This window comes from Strix uralensis, chromosome 4, assembly GCF_047716275.1.
Source record: "Strix uralensis isolate ZFMK-TIS-50842 chromosome 4, bStrUra1, whole genome shotgun sequence".
In the NCBI taxonomy this organism is placed as follows: Eukaryota; Metazoa; Chordata; class Aves; order Strigiformes; family Strigidae; genus Strix; species Strix uralensis.
The window spans coordinates 43281911-43301076 of record NC_133975.1 but is presented as its reverse complement, the minus strand read 5'-3'; the positions used below and the strand labels follow the sequence as shown (position 1 = coordinate 43301076).

Sequence of the window (19166 nt, the reverse complement as noted above, 5' to 3'; positions counted from 1 at the left end):
AACTAATTTTTTGTTAGATACTTGTACAAAGAGTACTGGACCACACTGCTCACTATTTTTTTCCCCTGACATTTCAGAAACTTTGGAGATAATTGAACTAGCAATGTGAAACACACTTTTACCAATGTCAGTTTTCTTTTTTTCCATAAAAGACTGTCAGAGTCCAAAGATGTGCAATTAAAACATATTTACTGGCTCATGTAAAATCACACCAACACTTCTTAGTCTCCATTACTATCTCTTCTCCCAAAATGTAATCTGTGAAACAGACAATTGTTTACAAACTACTGTATCTTGTAACTAAAAGCTTTGAAGAAACATGAGATTAACAAATAAAGCCAGATAAATATTTCTACTTATCACAATCAGATTAATATGGTTCATTTCTGGAATTCATGTAATTTTCACGTTGAATTTACCTTTTACTTGCATGTACTTTATTAATATCCAACATTATATTCAATTTAGAAAAAAATGAAGAAATTAAATCACTCCAGTTGCTAGTTTCCACAGTTTAATAACAATCTTTGTGGCACTTAAGAAATTAACAACCGTGAAACAAATTAGCTTACAAGACCAAAAAAATTTGCTATCATTGTATAAAAAGTGTTACAAAATGTTCTTAAATGCTCTCATGTTGGAAGATAAATTTCATGAAAGCATATGTTAATATTAATTACATATAATTAATAATTTGAAGTAAGTAATCTGACAAGATTAGAAACCCTTATAGTTATTTAAAAAAAAAAAAGTACAGACATGATTTATATTTGATTTCATGTAAATTACCTGAGAAGGGGCACTACAGGAAAGTCCTGTCAGCTCACTTATGCGGGCTGCTGCGGTTGGGTTGCTAGAGCTGATGAGGACAGGAGGACTAATTTCCATTGAGTGGCGATTCTGAGAAGACTGTGAAGACTTGTTGGACATAGTGAGGGAGGTAAAAGAGTGCCGTTTTTTGGTGTTTTTCTTAGTATCGGTGTGCTTTTGGGTTGAATTGTTGTGGGCTGCTCCAGAGGTACCTTCTCCAGAGTCAACAGCAGAACCTGAGGGCTTATCCAATTCTATCAGCTGTTTGGCTGCTGTGTTAAACTACAAAAGTCAGTCACACGTTAGTATTTTTTAATTTATAAAAATCACCTGAATATAACAAAATAATCTATTTTCCTTTTATTCATAATATAATAGAATTTAAATCATGCAACTTCAAACTGTGACAGTACTCACCTACTCTACAAACTAGGCATTACAGAGTGACAAGTCTTTTGCTACAGACTCAACACATTTACTGTTGGGCTGGTGTCGACTACCCATCAGAGGTAAAATTTCAATCAGAAAGGACATTATTATGCTTTAGTCCAGACATGGATTAGTTCATCAATATCCGCTGCCTGTGTCATCTATAAGTCAGACTAAAACACAGTGGTTCCCTTTGACCCAATAATATAAAAATCTGTATTACAAAACTTCTTGAATGTTCATTTCATTTTAAGCCTTTTTTTTTTTGTTTCTATGACATAAACCTACACATTCCTCCTAGTATCCCTTGGTATTTATGAATATATCTTTAACACTACTAGTAGTAAAAACCAGGCTTCATAAACACAGATTTAAGAACATAGTAGGACAGACTAAATATCCGCCTATATCAGTATACTGCCTGACAACAAGTAGCTATACAAGCATAAGACGATATAAGGAGAAAAGAAACATATTGGCAATTCTGTGGAAATACCTTCTCAGCTCCTGAATTTTCTAACGCAGAGGCAGCATCTCTGTGCCTAAGAACCCTCAAATGGATTTTTCTTTTTTTAAGCTTACCTAACGATTTTTTGTTCACAATGAAATTTTCTATTTGTTACAACAATATTATATTAAATACAAACAAATCCTTTCCAATGAAGAAATCCGGATCCCAGACATTTTCTTCTTACAATGAGATGTCAACTATGTAAGAAAAGGGGGGGGGGGGGGGGAACAAACCACCCACAAACCAAACAAAAACCCCAACATTTTTCACAAACCCTTTATTTCCAGACAGTCTTATTTACATTTTAGAGCTACTGGAAAGAATAATGTCAGAACTCTCACTTATTCATGAGCTGAAGTAACACCAGCACCAGTTTTCTGAACAGGTTAACTAACGTTAGTATGTGCCACTAAATATGAATACTGTTACTTGGGTAAGTGTAGCCAGTTATGAAGAAAGGATAAATCTTTTCTGAAGAACATCAGAATGAAAAAATGAAATTAGTTACTGTAGAAGTACTATTTCTACTCTTCAGCATATTATTTCTTTTATTTATTTTACCCATTTTTCCACAAATCTTAAGATACCTACTATGCTCATGATGAGTTTTAAAGCAGCATTTCACCCCATCAAAACTTTACTAGACAAATAACACATCATTAATCATGACAGCATCAACACCTATTTAAACACAGCTCCTACAAATGGTAACAGCTTATACCCTGAACACTTTCCTATCTCTCAGGACAAGTAGATATATATATAAACTGGTACGAAAGAATAAAGAATAAAAGGCAGCTGAAGAGAACAGGAAGGATAGGAAAAGACAATGTCACAGTGGTAAACATTCCTAAGAAAAAGGTGGATGCTAGATTTTCAATCCTGCTAATACCGGACATGTACAAAATTATTTTGTCCATATGCTCCCACTTGTGTAGTACAGAAGACATAACGATACAGCTTTCTCCAATTAACTTGCAAGTCCATTATCTAGGGTTTTTTTATTATTTATTAAATTTTACATTTAGAGCAAACATACTTTTAACAAACCAGTGAAGACAATGTTATTTTATCATAGAACACAGATATGAGGCTGAAGGATATGAAACAAGTAGAAAATAAGAGCCAAAAAGAATAAGACCCTCTGCTACTCATCCTATCAGGATCTTATCCTCCATCATGGAATAAGATGTGGGCTTTTCAAAAACTAATTATTTATGTATTTTGCACATTTTATTTTTTCCAACTCAGACTGAAGTTTTTCGTGTCCTTCCTGACAACCTGTGTCTTCCATATTGTCTTATGCAATGGCTGCAACCACTTCCATTCTTATCTAATCTACTCCCTTATTTAGCAAAGAACCTGTTCACAAATTACACAGCTCAGAGAAAGAAAAGCAGTACTCATTTCTAAAACAAGAACTACCTAATCGAAAAAGGGATCACCCAGGAACAAAAAACAAAAACAAAAGCCCCTCTGCTAAAAGCATCCTGAAGTACCTGTTACACCTAATTGTATTTGTTTACCTCCTGAAGCTATTAATACCTGCAGAATCTGATTATTCTATACAATGAGCAACTTATTAGAGAAAAGTTAAGGCTTGCCCATAGGATTGATTCAAGACTGCTTCAAATATAAGCAACATACCGAGCTTTCTTATGTAGCGAAGAAAGCACAGGACAGTAGCATGAACCTGAACATGGAAGTGAACTGATTACTGGCCTTAGAAGTGACCTGAGGACAGCAACAGTTGCAGAATACTGTGCAGAGTGCAGTTTACTTCCTTGAGAAGAGAAGCGAAGAACTTGCATGTATTCTCCAATGAAACAGCTAGCAACCCTTGAAGGTCACCATGGGAATGCATCCCACTCATTCTATGAAGTGTTGCAATACAGCATTCCTTGCTGCAAAAAACATCCCTGTATCTCTTCTCACATGTTCTACATCAGTTGCTTTCCTAAATAAATGTATTTGAACCGAAGCTTCTTCAACTTTTACATTCACATTTATTTGTTTTCTCCATTCAACAAAATTTTTGCTGTAACAGGTAGCCTGAAATCCAATTCCCTTTCCTGCCCAAATCCAGGAAACAGAACAACTTTCCAAATGGGGGCAAGACAGAGGTGTCCGGCTGAGCTGCATCTCAGTGCTGCGGTAGGGGTTGAGGCGAACAGATAGGCTTCCGCCTGCTTGCAGCCATCTGGAGAAATTATCAAGTAGATTCCCATGAAAGACCTTTTTCAAGGTCTCTTATAGTTGTGCTTTACTGTATTATCTAACAAATTAATTTGGGTGTTCTTCACTCACATGTAGAGTTAAAATTCAAGTATCATCACTTTTTGAAATTAAATGAAAACACCATCTTCTCCCTCCAACAATCTTACACATTCATCCAAAGTTTTTACTTATGCAATTTTACTACATCACCGTTATGTCAGGAAGTTATCCTTCCACATTACCAACACTATTATTAGTCAAATTCTGCTTTCTAGACAACATTTCACTTTCACATATATTTAGCAACAAAGAAGTAAAGTGTAAGTGGAACTAAGGCAAACATTGTCCTTATCTGATATTATTTTTGTTAAGCATTGTCCTGGAGGATAGTAAATAGCTTAGAAACATAAATTCAGCTTCACAATTAAAGTTTCAGAACAAATATATTTTGTCCAAATCAGCGGAAGAATCTTGAACAGATCACAATCATGAGCAAAGCTGTGTTTATGTTAATTTTTGAAACAAATTAAATAGCTCTGTATTGCAGTTTTTGTTAGGGAAATTAATCAAAACTATAACACTCAGAAGTTCTCACTGGAATGATAACACTGAGATTATCACATTCAAATATGGGGGGGGATTAGACTATAATTCTACTCAAAGTTAACAATTCTACTCGATGTGGAATACATCATTCACTTTTTGCATAAATTTTCTACTTTAAGTTTCGGGCAGGCAAAACTGTCAAAAATAGAGGAAAGTTTCCATAAAAGGTATTACCTTATTTTTCTGAGTTAGTATTGTTACAAAAGTCTGATTTTTTTTCTCCTAAGCATGTTAAATCACATGATTCACCCTAAGCATGAATCACATCATCTAACAGTGAGAGACAAACTTTAACCTAGTTAAGTACAATGTTAAAAAGACCATGCTGAAAATCCAGTCTAAAATCCAATCTAGAATGTATAGACAAAAAAAAAAAATATGTATGTTTGAAACACTCCTGTTTGGTACAGGAGGGGATGCTCACAAAAAAACCCCAACCTGACACACTAGGTACATAAAAGTTTTATGTTCTCATTGATTAAATGTTGTGCTAACTGATGGATGCAGTTGTAGAAAATGACAATGAACTTAAAATTCTACTACAGTGGACATTTTGGATTATTTGGGGGTTCTTCCCCTACATTTCTATAAGATTGTTTATAAAGCTAGATGAGCTGAATTAATAATACAAAGGGTGTTTCCCAGTTGTTCATGTTAACTTGGCAAAATGAAAACAGTCATTATCTTCTACTGACATTTTGATTGAAAAGTGATTCCTTTTCTCTGATTTTTCTTTTTCTATTCTGGGTGTTTGTATTTTTCTAGTTGTTCTGTATGAGTGCGGAATAACTTGTGAAAGTGTAAATACTTATTAGATTTGGAGTGTGTTAACTAATGTTAAACCACATCAAAATGTCAAATTTGAGGTCTTTCTAAGAAATGTTTATTGTACTCAGAAGTGTACTCTACGTAGAAAAATTCTAATAATATCTTGCACTTCTTAGAAATTAGAATTTCATTTTTGCAATGTTTGCATTATTTATTTTTCATTTGCAGATAGAAGTAATTATTTCACAGTGCTATGCGCCTACAGATAAAGACGTAATGTTTTGTGAGACAGTTAAACTATACTTTTAATGAAATCACTACTAAAATTTCTCTTAAAATGTTTTCAGACTTAGCTTTTATTATCACAAATTTAATAAGCAAAAGGGATATAAAAGAATAGAGCAGACTAGAAAACGCTGAATCATAAAATGCTCCTCCAGGTAAAAAGTTGTCCTCAAATATAAGTAGAGTTTTTCACGGACTTCAATGTATCTAAAATTTTATCCTGTGACCTCCTTGTACAAGAAATATTGCCAGTATCAGACCTATATTGCAGAATAAACATCACAGACTACACTAATTTTAAAGTTAATGACTGCAGAAAATCTCCAGTAAATGCAAGTACTAATTCACATTTTTTAAAAAAAATAATTAAAAAAAAAGGATGCGGACGAACAAACACAAGGCAAAGACATGTCTATCATTATGACAAAAATAGGTATTGATTACAAGATTGGGAAACATAACTAAAAATAAATACTATATAAAAATAATCTCAAAAACATTGATTTCTTCACATGTTCAGTGTCTATTATAGTAACACAGGTAAGAATGGTTTGATATACTTGTTTGTATCAACTGTCTGTATATTTTCCAGAACAGTAGTCTTACAATCTCAGAAAACTGGTATTTCAAAATTCAAATTGATAGTTTTCTGCATATCTCACTGCTCTTCACTGCAGCACATGTTTCGGTTTAGTATATACTCAAAAAAACCACCTATCTTATCTGAAGTATCTATCTGGATATTATTTATCCTTCTAGATTTCCTATATCATTTTAGTGGGGATTTGTGTACACAAGTGCTTGTGCCTGTCCTAAAAGGGTTAACGGAAGATACATTTTCTTAGTTGATGGAATTTGTCTGAAAACATCACTGGTGAAATACATTTCGTGACCGAGTATAATTTTTACAGAATTTTTTTCAAGAGTATATCTCCATTTTGCAAACTTTTGTAAAGATGGAAATGGAGCCAGTTAGCTAAATAGTTAGCTCGAGTGGCAGCCCTAGGAAACTTCTATTTCTAACTTGGCTAAGTTAAGTGATTTAGTATTAAAAAGCACCACAAAAAGCTTTACTGGATAAACTGAAGGGGCAGTTAATTGCAAGGAGCTAGGAATGAATAGCCAGGGGCAAGAACTTCTTAAACTGGCTTCTTAAATTGAAGCCAGAACTGCACTAAGGCTGAAACCCTTCTGGTTTTGTTGTTGTTTTTTCAGTCGTGAAATTTTCTATCCCCAGATATACATTACATCAACCTATAAAAATTAATATACATATTTTCCCTTTTAAAAAGAACAAATTCTATGTTGGTTGAACACAGTCTTTTTTTAAAAAAAAAAGTTCCCATCTCATCAGGGCATTCAGAAATTTCATTAATAAAACCTGACTTGATTCTTAGTATGGTTACTCATCTCTTCTGTGACCTGAAGTACATATTTCTCATCCCATATGTAATATGGAAATACTTTTTGCTTTCATCATTCTGCATTTATTTAAATAAAATCTTGTCAGTGCAAGAAGTGCATCCTACCAAGTACCCATAGCATACCTATCAGAAAGACAAATACTATTCCAAACCTCTATATCTTTCTGTAATGCAAATTTTAAAAATCATTGTTGCAGCTGTACACGCTGTTCTTAATCAGCTGTCTTTCTATATAGAAGATTTAGCTTTCAACTCTTAAACCTTAAAAGGTTGGGGAAACTTTCTCAACTGCCACCTCTCACTGTAAATTGTCATATCACATATGAGAAATGCAGGAAGATACAGAAGACTTTATATAAGAGTCTGTTGGATGTAAAAGGCAATGCTTTACCTGCTTAACAACAGCCTATATTCTTTGACTTTCTAGTTATGCTAATTTGGTTTTAAGAGGCAGGCATTAGGGACAGTGCAAAGCTTACTATTTCTCTGACTTGCTGATTGCTTTCATTTTTTGGTTAAGCGTGGTTTGTGATGGACTGCATGACTCCACTATTAACAAGAAAACACAGTGACTGCCTCCAAGTACTCTCATTCCAATTTCATTCAATGAAAAGAGGTATCAAATAGCTAAGTAAAAATCACTGGTTCAACTGCTGAGGTCATTAACTTTCCCAAAAGAAGCACACACATCTCTGATTATTTTAGGTCTAATAGCATTTGTATCTCAGGTTATTTTTAATCATCACTAGTGCTGATTATTTTTCCTTTTGGAAAATGAAATACACAGTGGGCACAACCTTACTGAAGGCCCAGCTTTACTCACCTCAACATATGAAATTGGAAATATTCCTATCTTGTCAGCCAGCATTCCTTCTGCCCAATTTTCATCCACGCGGCGAATTACAGTCAGAACATCATCCTGTGTGAACATGCAGTGATTATGTCTCCCAGCTCTAATTAAACTTCTAATTTAATTTCCCTCCATAACGCACAGGTAATCAGAGAAGGCGGTACACGGACAAGCACTGCAGAGAAGGCACTCCGTAACGAACATGCCACTTTTGGGGTTGAAGTTGGTTCCAGCTGTTCCTTTTCCTATTTTGTCAGAGTTCAGCTAACTGTCCACAGCTAAACTCAGCCATTGGACTCTGTCCTTAGGTGTCAGACTTCCTGCCATGTTCAGGCCATGGTATTCATCAGCCCCCCTTTAAGTCCTTAGCATTAATCAACAGAACTGCAATCTTTTTTCTTCTCAACTGACTCATTACCTAATCTTCCCTAGATGTTTCTTTTCTATTTAAGTACTTAAGAACACTGGTAAGTGATATGATTTCTTTCACATCTACATGGAGCATTTGGATTAGATATGGTTTTGAGAATGTTACATAAAAAAAGGATTTATGTGCATATTAAACATTGCTCTCACTTATACTGAGATACATAATTGTTTCATAGGCAAGTTAAAATATTTGGAAACAAGTATGCTTACTCAAGTACGACTGGAGATTTAAACAAAAAACAAAAAACAGTTTGCCAAGAAGTTAATCAAAATACGCAAGCTAATGCCAATCATCCTCAACAGTATTGCTGTTCTGTGTTGTAACAACCACTGTCTATCCACATGTTAATATCTTTCCTTTTTAGAATTTTAGCCATCCTTTTCATTTTTAATAGGCAAGTGTAGAAAAGTGATTAGCTCATATTTGATTTTGCAACATTTTTGTGCAATTTGATAAAGAATCAGAAAGTGAAAACAAAGGAACAGCTCTGATTCCTGTTAAAACTCTGTAACATTATGTGCCTTGCAAGACAGAAAATTAATTACAACAGCAACAACAAGAACAAAATATTTCTTACTAATTTCTTACTAATCACTATTAGTAATATTATAGAATGACAAAGTATAATAGTACTTTGTCTGGTATCTAGATCCTAAAAACGTTGCTTACTAAATGCTAAGCTGAAAACAGTACCAACTTCGATTTAAAATGGGTGTTTCTTTAGAAGATGGAACACTTCTAATTTATAACATAGGTTATTTCTCATAATTAAGAACATTACTACTGTAATTATGAAAAACTGCATTCTCAAAAATAAAACCTCAGAGAAATTATGTGTAATTTAGGAAGAGAAGGAAGGCAAAACTAATCAACATAGGAGAAACACCTGCAGAATTACTTGCCCTTTTCATATTTGTGCAGCTCCATTAAAAAAAAAAATGTAGACAAGACTACAGAAGAGCCTTATTATTTCTTATCCAAGTGAATGAAATTATTAAAAGAAAATAATAATTTTATTCTGTTTTTACCTTTGCAAATGGTAAACAGTCTTTATCTGCTTCCTTGTCTTTTACTTCAAAGTCATAAAGTGCTTTGCACTGAGGCGGAGGTTGAGGTAAAGGTTTAATAATCTGAACAAAATTGGTAGGAAAAAAGCCATGGATGCCATTGACTTCTCCATGATACCAATTTTCATCCACCTGTCGACGCAAAATGATGATGTCTCCTTTACTGAATTTAAGATCTCCAGGTTCTTTTCCCTCGTAGTTATACAATGCTTTGGCACACGGTAACTGAGGTACACCCTAAAGAAGAAAAAAATAACAACACTACAATTAGATGAGAATTAATAAATAGAATTTATATTACATTCTTTGGGAGACTATGAATGAAACTGTATAAAAATGCAAAGTAAAATTATGCACAATAAAATTATTTTATTGCAATGATTCTACTGATTTTACCCAAATGTGTAGGAAGAGCTTCAGTTCTACACAGTCTTCACATCTCCCTAAATTTCATTATGATTTTCAGTAATGCTACAACATTGCTAGGCACAAGAGAGGTAAAAACCCCATACTAATTTAACCCTCATATAGTACTTTACTAAGCTTAAATATTAAAAAAAAAACCCACAAAAGAAACAAACTGTAAAGTATCCTGACTTTAGAGATCTGATAGAAAAATGCTGCAAGAAAATACAGCACTAGAATAACAAATCTGCTATAAGACCTTTAAAGCATGTTTTCTGCCTGACTTTCTTATTATTTCCCTCACCTTATTTATTTCATGGGCAGAGAATGCTAAGGATGAGGACATAAGGGAGGTGTTTTCCATCTTGAAAAACAGATCTCACTTTATTAAAGGTGAGATATTTCATCCTGGAACAAGCCTTTAAATTTAATTATTTATTTAAAAACACAGCTATAAAAAATTACAGGAAAAAAAACTGTTCAAGGTAGGTATCCTTGGGTTTTCTTCACTTGATTCCTCCATAATATCTGAAAACTGTAGGTCATCGGTGCTGCTTTTGAATGCGTATCAGAAGGATTACAATATAATACTGTGTCATTCTCCTTTATATACACTGCAGGGTTCAGGGTTTTTTTAATTGCTCGGTCTACATCTCCACATTTTGCAAGAGTGAGCCATAAAAACTCTGCAACACTAGTACTAGGGCTACTGCCTTCAAAACTTTCTTTTTTCTCCAATTTTAATACCTAGAGGGGAGCTCACCCCCTTAATAATGCAAACAGCAGTAACCTGCATTACTAAAACAGTCCTTTCACAGCAAAGACAGCATTTAGTCAACTAGAGCATAGTATTTCACATCTTTAATGCCCTTATGGAAAAGGCACATTTCAATGAAATTCAATGTTGGTGATATTATTCACCATATCTACCCCATGGTAGGTGTCTCAAGCCTTCTACCAGCTTAGATTGTAAACTGGAGTTGCATTTGCAGTATCTCAAGAGGTACACACACAATGCAAGGAAATTCTCAGAAGGGATTACCACTTTGAGTGTGTCTCATTGGTCGGAAGATGGAGCGCTTGATAATTTATTTCACATTCAACACTTACAATTTTGTCTTTCAATATAATACAATTTGTTTGGACATCTTTATAAAACTGTACACAAAAATTAAACAGATTAATAATTTAATGAATGGATAAATAATATCTTAAAGATTAGCTTATTTAATAATTTTCTTTCTATACCAAACAGTCAAAGGAAAACCATATGTATATACATATGTACAGATGAGTATGATTTCCATATGAATACAGGAAAATCATAGTTCATTCTATTGCATCTGGGATGGGTACTAAAACTATCACATTAGCAGGATTCACGCAGTTGTTCACAGAAACTGGTGATCTTCAGACTGAAGCAAACAGTATTTTTCTTCATGATCACACTTAACTGCATCAGCGCAGCATGTAAACACCACTGGCATACTCTGTACAAATCTGCATAGGGAAAAAGGCTAAGACATCAACTAAAGAATTTATGGGCCCCAACTGATTGAGGGGGAAATTCATGGCCACAATAGAAGAATTAAAAAATATGTATTTTTTTAGTCCTACGTGCTCTCTGCAGAGTTCAGTGCAGATGTAGTAAGGACAAGTGCAGAGAGAGAACAGGTGGGAAGAGGGCAGGTTAGAAGCAAAAAGAAACACACCTCTACACAAGAGAGGAGACACTGCTTGCTTACCCATTTCCATCCCAATAAAAACAAACCAACCAAAAAATTACAGCCCTTCAGTGACTACAGGCCAAAGAATTACTTGGTAGGAAAAGGGCCCCAAGCAATTAGGGCTACTACAAGACATACGCATCTCTCTTGCACTGAGGTCTCCCAGGAATCACCCCACTGTCCTGGGAGAAAATTTTCTACATCCCCGTACTGAGGAAGAACTTTAACATTAGCTGTGTGTATAAAAAACAGTTGGGAAAAAAAATCTTTTTAAAAACAAACAAAACCAAAACAAACCAGGAGTGCCAGCGCAGCAGATCATGTCAAAGCGATCTAACTCATCATCTGGTCATCGTTTGTTAGAACTTGATATTGTATTTATGCAGTTTATCACAAAGCCTCCTATGAACAAACCTTCACTCAACTGTACATACATCTGTTTATATTTTATAGAAAGTTCTTTTCCCAGCGTATACGCTGAGTTTCTGCAAAGCTTGTTTCCCACGTTAAATAAAAATGGTTCCAGTCCGTAATTTCAAACAGAACAAAGTTCAACAAAACATGCACTTAGTTCTTAGTCAGACTGCCAGGGATTAAAGAGAAACAGTTAAATGACTCCGAAGAGAAGTAACATGAATTCCTTTTCCTTCTGTCCCAGGGAGAGGATGAAGTGAGGAGGAGCGGGTGCGATGGGGAGCACTGTTCTCAGGGGTACGGTATCAAGGGCCCTCGAGCACCATCTTCATGTTCCTCCTCCTCTGAGCAACCTGGGAGCCGCGGCTCATGGCTGGTGCCTTCCGGGGCCTGTCACAGTGAACAGCCTTGGGCAGCTTCGGCCCCCCTTCTGCCCCTCTGCCTGTTCACCAGGAGAGAAGGCCATGAGGATACGCCAAGCCGGAGTTTACATTTCACTCCGTGTCTCTCACTTGGCTAAACATGAAAGGAAGGCTTTGGAAGAAAAACTTTGCAGCCTACCCTTAGGTTTACAGCTGCCATTTAGCCTGCCAGCTCTTTGAGAGAGCAACAACAACAAAAAAATGCAGACAAAAACCATTTTAGGAAATTAAAATATAAAACTCAGAAAGACTCCACACAAAATATGTTTCTTAGAATTATTTCCTCAGTCCTTATGCAAAATGCATACACCAAAATACTTGACCTTCTAATACTACTGCGAATACACAAACTGTTTAAATTAATTTTTAGCTAAGGCATGGATATGCATACATTTCACATGTCAGATTCCTTTAAGGAAAATAAAATTAATAAGATATGATGACATCAAAACAAACAGTTTAACAAGAATATGTAAAAATGCATATACATTCATATACAGGAGGCTTGGGCTCCTCAGATTTCTCCTCCCAACCCAGGTATTTTGTCTTAGAAACCTACAGAATTCACTTAAAATTGTCCTCTTTGGATCAATACTTTGTCTTCAGTCACCTTATTTCGAACTTTACTCTTATTTTTTTAATGGACAATATGCAACTGTATGTATTTTTCATGAGCTTAAGCCAAGAGAAACTTATGTCTGCACAGAAACACGAGATCTGATTTCCTTTTAAAAAGGAGTTTCTGTGGCAGAAGCCCAAATGTAAATATGCTTACACTGGCATAAAACAGTGTTCATTGTATCACTTACCGCACTTGGAGAAACAGCATAAGCTAAAGTAGCAAAAATAGTAAATCCCCTCCCAAGGAAATGAACAGAACAGATACTGGGTCATCTGCATCTCTGTTTCCTTCCAAGCCGCCCCAGCCGCTGCGCTGCTGGTTGTCACTTTTCCAAGCAAGCACGGCATTCCCTGTTCTCTGGCCATGAGACTGGGACATGGCCTGGGCTTCTCTGTGAACCAATTGAATTTACCTGTTTGAGGTTCTCAGACACTGAGTGTCTTCAAGAGGCCAGGAAGTCATATTTTTACAGAAATACTGTTTATGTTAGTAGTAGGACAGACAGAAAAGATTTCTGAAACTGTCTATGTGCACAACCAAAGGGCTATCAGCTTCCAAAAAAGCTGGCCTGCTCAGACACCTCAGTAGCAGTTTTTATGCCTAGCTTTCCTAAATAGCTTCTGCCTTTCTTTACAGAAAAATTTAAAAACTGGAAGTTACTATCCTTTTGATCCATGTTATAAGGGGATCTTTAATAATCATCAGTTATTTGCAGTTTTCTTGTAAGTAAAGACAGAAAAATTATTTTTCTTCAGCTATCTTTTTATTTTCTTTCCATGCAGTTTCTAAATCAAACCAACAGTCACATAAATAACCAGGACAAGATGAGAAACTATAAATCTCCAATTACACAGCACTTCTAAGTACAGTAAGTCTAGTGCTATAGAGGTGCTTTTATCAGCCTTTTTTTTTCCCAAAGAACCAGTATTGTAAGACATACTTGGTTGCCAATAAAAGTTGCCTTTACATAACGAAAGGAGCTCATTAATATGCTGCAGTCAACTTGTTTGCAAAGCAGATTTGGGTTGAGCGAGTTCTTTACATGTACGCTCTCCAGTAGGTACAGGTATACCCAAGATTTTCTCTTCAGACTCCTAGTCATTCAATCCTTTTGAATGACAACATTGCTTCTTTTAATCTTCCAGTCCATTCTCTTTCATACTGCCTTCCTGAACCATATCTTTCAAATGCATTACTATTTTGTTTTAACATGTATTTTTGCTTTCTTGCCTTCTTTGGCCTTTACCAAGCTGTCCAGTCCTACATGCAAGAACATCCCATTTTGCACCTAGTTTTTTCATGTCTCACTCATCTCGCTGGCTCCAATACCTGTTTTCAAGTCTTAATTTAAAGCCATTTGATCTGTCCAGTTCTGTTTCCTCTGTTTCAGGCTCCTTTGTTCTTTCCGTACCTGCTTTTAAATTTTCATGTATTTTGAAACACAGATCTTATAAGAATATTTCACTAAGACCTTCTTATATTGCTTATATTAAAAGACGTGTTTCCTTCAGTAGGATTTCCTTCTAAAGGAAGGAAACATGCTCCTTATTTTAAGCTGTAGATATACTGCTTTCACCCAAACAAACTGAATACTCTGTTTTGCAGAACACACCAACCTGGCGGCAGTAACATTTGAAACTAAGTCCCCCTGGCTTTTTCAAGTTCAAGAAAACTATGTCTTCATAATCCAAAAAGAATGATAAAACCTGGCTCCCTGCATTTATTTTTTTCACCTAAGGAACGATACAAACGAGGTCAGATTTGCTCAAGAAAAGGCTAACTCAACTGTTATTAATATGTATCTGACACTAAATTGTTAGTGGAATCAATTTTACACACTTCTTAGAAGACTGCAGAGGTCATCAGTACAAATGAGATTATTTCTAGTTTAAGTGCTTCTGAAGTTCCTGCTATCTGAATGATAAAAACATAATATTTTTATGTCAGGAGGCTGTATCAAGTTGCCAGTATTCTGTAATATCCATAAAAACAAACCTTTGGTATCATCCAATATGAAATACTATTGCTTTACTGAATACAGTGAAACAATAATTTTTATATGACAGTTCACTAGATTAAGGATGTGAGCAATGGTAATGTTGCTAAGTATATCCATTTCTACTAGTTTCTAATGATATAGTTGTACTAAATCCCAGCACACAGAAATAACCAAACATTTGACTTAAAACAGTAAAAAAATGTAGTTGTTTTGAAATGCCATATACAAATATGTTTGGTCCCATCTTGGTACAGTTTTTAATTTTAATAAAAGTAGGAGAAGTTGTGCATCAAGAGGAAACTAGCTAGCCAGGTTACCCTGATTAAAGAGATGAGACTTGAAACCCATCTGTGTGTAATTTAACCGTGACCTACATAACCATAAGCATTTTGAAGAAAGATTACTTTAGGAGAAAAATAGAATGCAGGATGAAAACCACAATCAAGCCAACATATTTGTTATACTTTTGGAAAAGCTGAATAACTGCAATCAGTAAAATTGTTAGGTCCTTGATAAATGAAAAAAGGACATGATATTTTTACAATTATTTGATTTAACCATCAAGTTAAAATTTATTTAGTAGACCTACAAAGCTCCTCTGCTACTAGCTAACTATTACAGAGTACGGTAAATTTTCTCTCATGCTTATACATGATAACGCCAGCACTAGTTCTACATGTAACAGTGTGTGACATACCAGTATACTCTTTATTAATGTACAGGTTTCAGCCATCTAACGCGGGCTGAAACGCCAAGCACTCTTAGGCCCTTTGCCTGACACTTTTGAGGACTTTATCAGTTAACTTTGCTCTTGGTAACTCGCTTAAGAACTTCACCACACAGGCTCTGTATTTTGTAACAGAAAGGTAGCTCCTATCCTCATGTAAACAATTTTTATGTGTTCTTTTGAAACTATCAATGACCTACTTAAAGTAGCCAGTTTATGAAAGTCCTTTTTGTTTCCTCTGCCTTAACAGCTTTTAGAAGAAAACATTTCGGCATTTTTTATTGTCTGATGTCAAGAAATAAATATAAGGTTGTTTAATGTAAGTATGAGCAACTCTCTCCCACAAAGTTGTTTTGAAATTAAAAGCTGGAATACAGGAGAATGAAAGGAATTTAAAAATGTTGCCTTAAGGCCTAAGCAATCAGACTAATAATATGGAAGGTTAGAAAGGGACATTTACAAAGCTTTTCAAAGGCACTTAGCCCAGTCCCTTTCTGTGCAATACCTGTGTTTTTGAAAACTTTTTTCCAAATGAAAGAACGAGTGTCTTCAGAATGCCTCTTTCTTTCCTTTGCCTATCCAAAATGCAAAGTTCTTTTCTGAGGTTTAAGTAAAAAAATTTTTGAACACTTTCCACTGAAGTAAGCTCTCCAAATAACCAAACAAGTAAAAAATAGGAAAAAAGTGGAGAGGAGAAAATAATTATATCCTGTACATTGCATGTCCCAAAATATTTTACCTGTATGTACTTGACAGGTTAAAGATTGCTTCTTTCCATGGGGGGGGAAGCATGAGGAAACTGCTCTGCATAGAAAAACTGAGAAGGTAACTTTCAAGATGCAGAAGAGAATTTGGTGCTGTATTCCCACTGATTTTGAAAAGGAATGTCACTGCATATCAAACAATTTAATTTCAAGTCTGATTAATTGTTTACTATAAAACCATTTTGCTTCAAAAAAACCAGATCCTTGTAAGAATCTAAACAAAACTTTAAAGTGCACTAAGTAGAGCTAAGATATTTACATAAAATAGTTCTTTCCAAAAGCAACCATTTGCTTTAAAGACTCGCTCTTATAAGGTGTTATACCAACCTCGCTGCTCAGTCTGAAAATGCTACTCTCCCCATTGGTCTTCTTTTGGTATGTTATGACTCACTGGCATTTGGTGTCTCCATCAAACTGTTAATTTTTCTTGTCCCAGTGCCATTGTACAGCAGTGTGGATCTCCTAATTTCTTTAAGCATGTCAAGTTGATATGCAGCATAAGGTCATTCCATTTCACCTAAACTCTTCTACGAGTGTATTTTCCAATGCATTCTGTTTTCATGTAGTATCACTTATGGCTTCTACAACCTGAATACTGCATACTCCAAGAAGAAGGAAAGACACCCACCCCTCTTGACAAGCATACATTAGAGGAGCAGTACAATTGTGAAACTGGGTAGTGGGACTTACTAGTCCTACTCCAAACTATCACTAGCTACTGTATATCCCTGAAGAACTCTCAGTGTGGGGTGGGATGTTAAAAATGTATCTAGTGTTACCCAATCCTATCCAACTTGTTAACATTAAAAACCCTATGAACATCCGAAGTTACAAAAGTAGATCAACACTAAGTGCTTTGGAAAATTTTGCTATTTCCACTTTCTCTACATATACCTACAAAAGTGCAAGAAACATACCTCACAGATGCTAACTTTATCTTTTTAAAGAACACTTTGGAAAATGAAAAATAGATGCAGTAGATTACTGAACCCTGGCTGCACTTTTATTTTTAGAGCCAGCTTGAGAAAATTGACATATCTTTATAATCATAAGGCAAAGACTGGGGGGGGGGGGGGGGGGGGGGGGGGGGTAGTGAATCAGAAAAATGTAGCAAGAAAAGAAGCAAACAAATTAAAAAAAAAAATAAATCACACAGCATAAATTATATAAAGGTTAAGAGCCTGTCAAAGACCTGGCAAAAGACTTAGAAATAGTATGTCTCAAGTAGTTTTCTAAGATAGTATCACTGAAGCTCACAATACAGAACTATTTGACTGTTTGACTGTTCAAAATACCTAATTGCTAGATAGTACTTCTGTGTTTAGGGAGAGGACTCATTTTGCCTAGTCACCCAGTAAATGCCTTTCGTAACTATTCACTCCCCATCCAAAATCTGTTATGGGAAGTGTGACAACTTTCCTGTGCCAATACAGATTCTTAAATATCACTTGCTTTTTTTGCTTGTTTGTTACATGAGCATCAAATCACAAAACAGTAACTACAAAAAGAGGCAAAAAAACCCCCCTCTAAACTACCAAGATACAGACCACATCTGAGTGTTAAATTCTCTCCCTAAATTCACTTTTACCTGGCTATCGTGTAGTCTTCCCTTTTCACTCTTCATTTTAGTTTCCACATGAACTGGAAATTACACATCTCTGGCATCCTTTTGCTGCTGCCTAAATTAATACTTACTCTTCTAATAGTTATCTGAAACTTACTCTCCCTATCAAAGCCAAATATGCAATTGCTTAAACAGCCAAATAATTAATTCCCAAACAAGATGTGTGCTATTTTAAGCTCCAAATCCAGATTAAATAGAAATTTTCACATAAACTCAGAATACTCTTCTTTGCCATTGGCTTAATGGGAGGCAGCTAGAGATGCCACAGACCTCTGTATACCCTTCCACAAACAAATAAAACATCAAAAACTGTAACTGTTATCATTCAAAACCTGCCCTACTAACTGAACCACCATCTAACCTTATAACAACTTTCCTCAGTCGATAGAAAAAAAAATTGATTCAACAAAACATTCACAAAACAACATCTTGCTGTAAGCTATATAGTCAGTATGGCAGACATACTGTACATGACAACTGGTGAGAATTTCTGCAGCATATGTAGTAGTTAACAAAGATATAGGGACACAGTCAACAGCAATTATGGAGAAAGGAACCATCTTGCCAGCTAAGAAACATCTCCCTTCTTTTGTTCAATACAGTCTCTTTTTTTTTTTTTTTTTATACATTAACACAAAACCTCACTGCATTAGAAAGAAAAGAGAGTCTACATAACCCCACAGGGTATTGCTAACACCTAGCAAAGATTCTACTAATAATGTGGTACCACTAGGTTGTGCTATGCTTGAGTAGTGGTAACAAACAAATAGAAATAGTCATCTACCCATCTTAACATGGCTAATCAGAATACATATCTTCACTTTCATTTTTGCATTAAACATAAGCCATCAATACTGGAAAAGTAGATTTATTTTACTGACCACATTTAAAATTCTCTCACAAATCTGTACTTTGTAACACCACTTAACATAACACATTCTGTTTGCTCACTTTCAAAAAAGTTAATCTACTTAGTGCAGAAGATTGGAACATTTGGTTTATCAACGAAGCACTGGAACACAGGAGGCCCTGTCCCTACTTCAGGGAGGTGATATTTTAACTCAA

The 19166-nt window shown here is 35.2% G+C and overlaps 1 protein-coding gene across 1 annotated transcript in view; it reads right to left on the bottom strand.

Moving 5' to 3' along the window:
• Positions 1-19166, bottom strand: part of SH3RF1 (SH3 domain containing ring finger 1) — an 89585-nt gene that overhangs the window by 27081 nt on the left and 43338 nt on the right. The window contains exons 3-5 of the mRNA XM_074866500.1: positions 9359-9634; positions 7874-7969; positions 790-1092 (exon numbers count right to left, since the gene is read on the bottom strand). Of these exons, the coding sequence (XP_074722601.1) occupies positions 790-1092; positions 7874-7969; positions 9359-9634 (675 nt within the window). The remainder of the gene's footprint in view (positions 1-789; positions 1093-7873; positions 7970-9358; positions 9635-19166) is intronic.